This window comes from Cebus imitator, unplaced genomic scaffold (genome assembly GCF_001604975.1).
Source record: "Cebus imitator isolate Cc_AM_T3 unplaced genomic scaffold, Cebus_imitator-1.0 Scaffold188, whole genome shotgun sequence".
NCBI classification, from domain to species: Eukaryota; Metazoa; Chordata; class Mammalia; order Primates; family Cebidae; genus Cebus; species Cebus imitator.
The window spans coordinates 4,463,852-4,473,111 of record NW_016107503.1 but is presented as its reverse complement, the minus strand read 5'-3'; the positions used below and the strand labels follow the sequence as shown (position 1 = coordinate 4,473,111).

General features: G+C 41.2%; 1 protein-coding gene across 5 annotated transcripts in view; it reads left to right on the top strand.

Moving 5' to 3' along the window:
* SNX27 (sorting nexin 27) overlaps window positions 1-9,260 on the top strand; it is a 90,921-nt gene that overhangs the window by 74,283 nt on the left and 7,378 nt on the right. For all 5 annotated transcript variants that reach the window (XM_037744887.1, XM_017546234.2, XM_017546235.2 and 2 more), the window contains one exon: window positions 1,436-1,525. In XM_037744887.1, coding sequence (XP_037600815.1) covers window positions 1,436-1,525 — 90 coding nt within the window. The remainder of the gene's footprint in view (window positions 1-1,435; window positions 1,526-9,260) is intronic.

Genomic DNA, 9,260 nt, shown 5'->3' with positions numbered 1-9,260 from the left:
TCCTGACCTCAGGAGATCCACCTACCTCAGCTTCCCAAAGTACTGGGATTGCAGGCGTGAGCCACCATGCCTGGCCAGAAGAAACCGTTTTCTATTGCTTATTTTAGCTTCCTGTTATTTGTTTCCTTAAGTCTAAATTCCTGTGCCTGCTTTTTAGAATCTTTTATAATCTGTTGTTAGTCTGCCTATCCAGCATTATCTTGCATTGTCTCCTATTCCTTTATTTAAATCAGGTAAATCTGTTTTCTCAAAGTATTTAAGCACAGACTTATTCCTGTTTCCTGATGTTAGCTTAAAATTTCTCTTCTTCAATCTATGCTTTGTGGATCCACCCCAGGCTTCCCTGATAACTGTAATTACCAATAAGTGCATCCATTCTGACTGCACATATCACTGTCTGTACCATACTTGTTTGCTATTTAATTGTTACCTTTAATACAGCATCATATAGCGTCTTTCGGTGCTCTCTAATTGTTTACACAGGTATAAAATAACTGATATTTAAGTCTCTTGACATGAGAAGCCAGATCTCTCACATATATTTAGAACAGTGCTTGAGCATGTGCTAGATATTCTTTAAATGCTAGTTATTCCAGTAAGTATACCTGTTACTGGATGTATTAGTCCATTCTCACACTGCTATAAAGGCACTACCTGAGACTGGGTAATTTATAAAGAAAGGAAGTTTAATTGACTCACAGTTTCACATATTGGGAATGCCACAGGAAACTTACAATCATGGCACAAGGTGAAGGAGAAGCAAGCACCTTCTTCACAAGGCAGGAAGAGAGAGTGTAGGCAGGGCGAACTGCTACTTTTAAAACCATCAGATCTAGGCCAGGCGCTGTGGCTTATGCCTGTAATCCCAGCACTTTGGAAGGTTGAGGCAGGTGATCACTTGAGGTCAAGTGTTCAAGACTAGACTGGCCAACCATGGTGAAGCCCCATCACTACTAAAAATAAAAAAATTAGCTGTATATGGTGGCTCACACCTGTAGTCCCGGCTACTCTGAGGCTGAGGCAGGAGAATCACTTGAACCCAGAAGGCAGAGATTTCAGTGAGCCAAGATTGTGCCACTGTACTCCAGCCTGGTCGACAGAGCCAGACTCCATCTCAAAACAATCAAACAAAAAAGCCCCATCAGATCTAGCGAGAACTCCCTCACTATCACGAGACCAGCATGGGGAAACCAGACCATGATCCAGTCACCTCCCACCGGGTCCCTCCCTTGACACATGGGAATTACAATTCAATATGGTCTGGGGACACAGAGCCAGACCATATCCCTGGACATGTGACAGAGTTCACTGGTAATGATGGTGGTTCAAGTGGACAAGAGATTTGCTGAAAATGTATCTGTGTCGATTTTCATTGAGAATGTACATAATAATGATTTTTACACTCCTTTCTTCTCTACTTCTGTTTTGGTGATAGGCGGTCGATGATGTGAAGAAAGGCTACATCAAAGCAGAAGAAAAGTCCTACCAATTACAGAAGCTATATGAACAAAGAAAAATGGTCATGGTAAGTTTATGTCTCCATAATCCTTTTATAAAATACCCCTTCCTGCCTTTTAAACCTGTCATTTTTGAGAGGATTACAGCCTGGTTAGTGGCTTACCTAATTTTTAAAAAAGTGGGGAATAGGGATCTTGATGCAGAGTCCATCGTGTTTCTCCATTTAACACACAAAAATCTTAAATTACTGTATATTGGTACATCATTTTATTATTTTTTGGTGCAGGGGACAGAGTCTTGCTCTGTTGCTGAGGCTGAAGTCCAGTGGCGTGATCTAGGCTCACTGCATCCTGTGCCTCCTGGGTTCAAGTGATTCTCCTGCCTCAGCCTCCCGAGTAACTGGGACTATAGGCATGTGCCACCATGCCCAGCTAACTTTTGTAATTTTTGGTAGAGACAGGGTGTCACCATTTGGCCAGGCTGGTCTCGAACGGCTGACTTCATATGATCCACCCGTTTTGGCCTCCCAAAGTGCTGGGATTACTTTGGGAGCCACTGAGCCCAGCCCATAATTTTATTATTAATAATAACTTTTTTTAAATTAAAAAGTGCTAAAACAAAAGTTGTATAAAACATTACAATAGGATATAGATACAATTTATAAGAACGATATTTAGATTTTTTTTTTTTCCCAAGATGGAGTCTTGCTCTATCATCGAGGCTGGAGTGCAGTGGCGTGATCCTGGCTCACTGCAACCTCTGCCTCCTGGGTTCAACCAATTCTCCTGCCTCAGCCTCCCGAGTAGCTGGGATTACAGGTGCCTGCCACCACACCCAGCTAATTTTTGTATTTTGGTAGAGATGGAGTTTTACCATGTTGGCCAGGCTGGTCTCAAACTTCTGACCTCATTATCTGCCTGCCTCGGCCTCCCAAAGTGCTGGGATTACAGATGTGAGCCACTGCACCCGGCGTAGATTTTTAACATTAGACATTATTTTAGTCATGATTTAGCAATAGCAAAATCATTTGTTTTTACAGCTTCCATTTCTGCAGTTGCTTAAACATTTATGCTCTGTAGTGCTCTTGGTTAGTATATCATCCTGGAACTCTGCTGTTTGATTCAATAGCTGTTAGTCTCGTGGCTATTTAAATCTAAATTTAAATTTATTTAAATTAAATAAAATTTAAAATTCAGTTCCTTAGATGCTCTAGCCACATTTTAATGCTAAGCAACCATATGTGCACAGTAAGTAGCTACCATATTGGACTGTACAGGTATAGAACATTTTTATCATCATTGAAAGTTTTATTGAACAGGACTGCCTGGAGTGTTCCTTAAATGGCTTTAAATTAGTTTTCAATTTGTATCTGCCATAGATACAGGGATGGAAATTGTCAAAAATAAAATTAGTAAAGAACACAAAAATTTCTCATAGCATTTTAAAATTTCTCTCTTGGAAGATTCACGTGTAGTTGAAGTTTTTTCAATTACAGATGCTCCTCCACTTATAATGGGGTTACATCCCAATAAACACATCTTAAGTTAAAAATACTAAATAAAAAATGCATTTCATACACCCAACCTACTGAACATTAAAGCTTCGCCTAGCCTACCTTAAATGTGCTCAGAACACATATTACCCTACAGTCAGGTAAAGTCATCTAACCCAAAGCCTATTTTAGAATAAAGTTAAAACTTTTTTTTTTTTTTTTTGAGATTGCGTCTCACCCTGTTACCCAGGCTGGAGTGCAGTGGCATGATCTCAGCTCACTGCAACATCCGCTTCCCGGGTTCAAGCAGTTCTGCTTCAGCCTCCTGAGTAGCTGGGACTATAGGCACCTGCTACCATGCCTGTCTAATTTTTGTATTTTTAGTAGAGTTGGGGTTTCACCGTGTTGCCCAGGCTGGTCTCGAACTTCAGACCTCAAGTGATCCGCCCGCCTCAGCCTCCCAAAGTGCTGGAATTACAGGCGTGAGTCACCACGCACGGCCTAAAGTTATTTAAACTTTGAACAAAAATTTGAGGTACTTGTAAAGACAGCAGAAAACTTAAAAAAAAAAAAATTTGAAGTACAATGTCTACTGCACACACATTGCTTTCACACTATCATAAAGTCAAAAAAGCATTAACTATTATAAGTTAGTGTCCGTCTTTATCATTTTCATACTTTAGTAATGATTCTGATAGGTCACTTGAATTCTTTTCTACCTTCTGTGTACTTTTCAGGAGAGAATGTTGATTCTCACTGCAGGGCATAGTGGCTCATGCCTGTAATCCCAGCACTTTGGGAGGCCACGGCTGGTAGGTCACCTGAGGTCAGGAGTTTGAGACCAGCCTGGCCACATGATGAAACCCTGTCTCCTACTAAAAATACAAAAATTAGCTGGGCGTGGTGGCATGTGCCTGTAATCGCAGCTACTCAGGAGACTGAGGCAGGAGAATCGCTTGAACCCAGGAAGTGGAGGTTGCAGTGAGCTGAGATCACACCACTGCACTCCAGCCTGGGTGATACGGTGATACAGTGTCTCAAAAAAAAACAACAAGAAAAAAGAATGCAAACAAGTCAGCCATTGAACTTAGCCTGTAACCTTGTATCTAGCTAAATTGGTTATTTTAATCGCTTATATGATGAAAAATAAGAAATCTCTTTACCTTAGAAAATTACCGAAGATCCGGGAGCCATCTTACCAGTGTTCTGTGTATCAGCAGGTTGAATTAGAAAATGCAAAATATTTTAAGCGTAATTAAATCTTGGTAGAATTTTGGTTTGGAGAATTTTGCTATGTGTGAGACAGAATTCTAAAACATCCACTTGTTTTTTAAGATAATAACATTGTCTTCTATTTATTAATGCATGATTCAAATACATTTCCATCTTTTTAGTGAAAAGGGCCGAATACTAAAGGGCCATCAACTTCTGCAGTAATCTTTTGCTTTTGCCAAAGCCAACGAAGTTTTCTTGTCCTGAAAAGTTAATGGAATCAAAATAATTTCATAAGGTCTTCTGCATGCCAGTGTGGAATATATACTGTTTCTTTGCAGTTACAGTACTCCAAACACACTGTCTTTTCATCTGTGCATTCAACAAAACATATTTCTTGAGTACTGAGTATGTGCCAGGCACAGTGCAAGGTGTGAAAGTAATAGATAGGTCTACGTTGTGCTGTGGCAAAATTGAGAAAATCTGAATTTAATAAACACAGTAAGCTGTTATGAAGTCATTTTTAGACTTGTTTATATTTTGTAATCACCCGGGTAAACACTCGAGTATAGTTGATACACAGATGTTTCCCCATGGTCTTTTGCCATTGTGTATAAAATATGCTTAAACATTTGTGGAATTGTCTTAAAAACGTAGTGCCAACATATAACTACGTACTAGTCACGTGATACGGTAGTCAGATTTTGAAGAAAATCTCATCAGAGTTTGAATTTTATAAGTATAATATGTATTCAAGTATCAGTATTCAAATGCATTAGCCTAGCCAATATTAGGTCATGGTCAATACATTGAAACTTCTCAAATGAACCCCTCTGAGCCCATAGGCCCTGATGCCATTAACCGTAGCACCTAAGTGTGGTGAACAGACCTACAAATAGGCTCGGCCACTACAATCAGTAGTTGTCACATCACCGTAAGACCTTCGGCAATACAATGAACTTCTCAGTTTTAGTTTCTTTTCTGTAGAGTGGGGATATTCAGATTATCGGCTATTAAGTAGAATCTTGAAAAAATACTCCAGCATTCTTTTTTTTTTTCTGGAGATGGAGTGCACTGGTGCAATCTCGGCTCGCTGCAACCTCTGCCTCTGGGTTCAAGTGATTCTCCTGCCTCAGGCTCTTAAGTAGCTGGGATTACAGGTGCGTGCCACCACGCCTGGCTAATTTTTGTATCTTTAGTTGAGACGGGGTTTCACCATGTTGGCCAGGCTGGTCTGGAACTCCTGACCTTGTGATCACCTGCCTCAGCCTCCTAAAGTGCTGGGATTACAGGCGTGAGCCACCACGCCTGGCCACTCCAGGATTCTTGGAAGATAAATAAGATTTGTGTAAGTTTCCCTGTCCTCCAAATCTCCGAATACAGAAGAGAGCTCACATCTGTGCCTAGTTTATAATACCCAGTGTGATCAAAAACATTTTTGTTTTATACTTACAAAGTTAGACTGAATCTCAAATTTGGATGGTTGAGAATGTAATATACAAGAAACAATGCTTTCTCTTCTCTTCCTTCCTCCCTCCTTCCCTTTCCCTCTCTCTCTTCACACAAACAATAGACATGTGTAAATTATGCTTTTCTTATGTTGAAGTGGCCTGATTTTGCCATTGTTGAGCAGATAATGTTTCTCTACATAATTTGTAATGATTTTACACAAGGCAGTATGTATGTCAGTTTTTCTCAAAGTATGGTCCTAGTCTGCTTACATGGCAGTCACTTTTGAAGCTGCTTAAAATTCAGATTTCTAGACTCTAGCCTACATTTACCAAGCTAGAATCTCTGAAGATAAATCCTACCCAAACTGAGCGCTCTGAAAACCTTGTCTCCCAATGAGACTTTACCTTTATCAGCTCACTAAGGGCACAGGTGCCCTTAGTTTTCACTTGGGTTATTTTTAGAACTTATGCCATTAAGAAGTCCCCTGAAGGTCTTTTGCTTTCAAGGACTACAGTCTTGAATGCGGAGGGATAAATCAGCCTTCTGATTTCAGAGGGGACGCAGAGGGCATGTATTATGTGCCTGACTGGTCTAGGCACTGTATATGAAGTCTCATTTTCCCCTTACAACAACCCTGCAGGTAGTATTCTTACTTTACAGAGAGGTGGAGTCTGAGAGATTAAGATTCTTACCCAAGATCACATAGCTTGTTAGAAGTGGAACTAGAATTTGAAAATGGGATTTGAACCCATTTTTTTCAGGCTCCGGTGCATATATTTTCCCTGCATCAGGGAAGAGAGTATGCCAGCAATGTCTTTTATTTCCAGATGGCAGAAGAGAAGACCCCAGGTAGAGTAACTTACTCAAGGTCACAAAGAGAGAGTTTAAGATACTCAGAACTCCACATTTCTTCTGGTCTCTTTTACCAATCCCTGCCTTTGCATGCTTCTCTCTTTTTAAAAGATCTATTATGGTAAAATTCCCAATTGATTGTGGCAGAAATATTTGTCAAAACAGTAGTGGTGCCTCCCATTGAGAACTCTCAACAGATGTGCTATATGTAATCCTATTTTGTTAAAGGACATGAATAGAATTAGTTTTGCAGAGGTCTTAAGCATCTTGGAGCAGAGTTGCTGCTTACTGAGCATGTAAAGTTTCTGATGACTATGAGGAAGATAGCTTGGATTGAGTGCCAGAGGCCTGATTGCCAGGGTGCTCTTTTTAACATTTATTGTGTATACGTATGCACACACACACACACTAAAATGTGATTTTATATATATATAGAGAGAGTGTGTATGTGTGTATATATTATTAATTTATTTATTTATTTTGAGATGGACTCTTGCTCTGTTGCCCAGGCAGGCTGGAGTGCAGTGGCACAATCTCGGCTCACTGCAATCTCCACCTCCCAGTTTCAAGCAATCCACCTGCCTCAGCCTTCCATATAGCTGGGATTACAGGCACGTGCCACTATGCCTGACTAATTTTTGTATTTTTAGTAGAGATGAGGTTTCACCATGTTGGCCAGGCTTGTCTCCAACTCCTGACCTCACGTGATCTGCCTGCCTCGGCCTCCCAAAGTGCTGGGATTGCAGGCATGAGCCACTGCACCTGGCTGTGTAAATTTTTAAATAAATAAAGAAGTTGGAAGAAAAATACAGTTAGCCCCCATGTACCCATTACCCAGCTTCAATAGCCTTCAGCTTTCTGCCATTCATGTTGCTTCCATCCCATTCACATGCTTTTTTCCCCTCAGGAGATTTGTTTGTTTGTTTTACTGTCACTTACTTGAAGCTCACCCCAGGAATTTTTAAAAGTAATTTCCAGACACTTAAAAAAGTTTTTCTTAGCTGCCACTTATTAAATGCCTAATTATGGCCGAGTACTATGTTAAATACCTTTTTTATTTTTATCTTTTATTTTGAGACTGGGTCTTGCTCTGTCGCCCAGACTGGAGTGCAGGGGTGCCATCACAGCTTTGACCTCCTGGGCTCAAGCGGTCCTCCTGCCTCACTCTCTCAAGTTGCTGGGACTACAGGTGCCTGGCACATTGTTTTGTTTGTTTCTTTTTGTAGAGATGGGGTTTCACTATATTGCCTAGGGTGGTCTCTAACTCCTGAGCTCAAGTGATCCTCCCACCTCAGCTTCCCAAAGTATTGGGATTACAGGCGTGAGCCACCATGCTCTGTCAAATACTCTGTATTTAATGCTCGCAAATAATGCTGTGGTATAGATGCTATTATTATTTCCCATTTACAGAAGAGGAAACTAACTTGCCCAAGGTTGCACAGTTAGGAAGTAATGAGGCCAGGATTCAAGCCCAGGGCAGTTTGGGCTTCTTAATCACTCCTCTGTGTCCCAAGCTTTGCTGTTTATTATAACCGCTGGGCTTAAATATAGGAGTCAGGGATTTCTTTTGTTTATAGTGCCAATGGCAGAATTAAGTAGTATCCATGTTTATCACTGGTCTAGGAAGGACAATAAAAAAGAGAAGGTGGAATAGGATGATAGAAGGAAGGAGGGAAGAAAATGGTGTGATTGAAATACTGTTGCACTTGTCGGCCAGACATGGTGGCTCACGCTTATAATCCCAACACTTTGGGAGGCCAAAGCAGCCAGATCACTTGAGGCCAGGAGTTTGAGACCAGCCTGGCCAACATGGCGAAACCATGCCTCTGCTAAAAATGCAAAACATTAGCCAGCTGTGGTGGTGCACATCTGTGGTCCCAGTTTCTCAGGAGGCTGAGGCATGAGAATTGCTTGAACCTGGGAGGCGGAGGCTGCAGTGAGACATGGTTGCACCACTGCACTCCAGTGAGACTCTGTTTCAAATAAGTATATAAATAAAGACGTAGAGTCTTGCTCTGTTGCCCAGGCTGGAATGCAGCGGCATTACCATGTCTCACTGCAGCCTTGAACTCGTGGGCTCAACCTATCCTCCTGCCTAAGCCCCTCAAATAGCTAGGACTACAGGCACACACCACCATGCCCAGACAATTTTGAAATTTTTTGTAGAGACAAAGTGTCACTGTGTTGCCAAGGCTGGTCTCAAATTCCTGGGCTCAAGCAATCCTCCTGCCGCAGCCTCCCAAAGTGCTGGCATTACAGGCAGGAGCCATTGCACCTGGCCTCTCCGGATTGGTTTTGCAGTGTTGTAACTGTGAGAGTCATATGTGCCGCTTCATTTTGGTCCAGATGCTTTTTAAGGAAGCATATATACTGGAGACCCAGGGTACAGTAGCATTGATTTGGGGACTAGTTGGAGGTAGTAAAAGGAACCAGAGGCCTGGAAATTAAACCTGGGTTCTAGTCCTGGTTGTGCCACTTACTATTACTTGTGACTACAGGCTAGTCTCATCTTACTCTTGAGTTCCCATAAAATGACTCATTGTTAAAGTCTCTTTCAGTTTTAACATTTTATAAATATGAGATTTGGGGTGGCTTAATCCTTACCACAGATCATTGTAACTTTTGATTGGAATAGGAATGAGAAATATTTACTCCCTTTCTTAATTGTAAGGATAGATTAGATTCCCATACCTTGATTACAATGAAAAGAGAGGATCAGACTAAGTAGAATTGTGAGATCCCTTCTAGCCCTGTGAGTCCTGGTTATTCTGGTTATAGTATCTCTTCTGGTTTT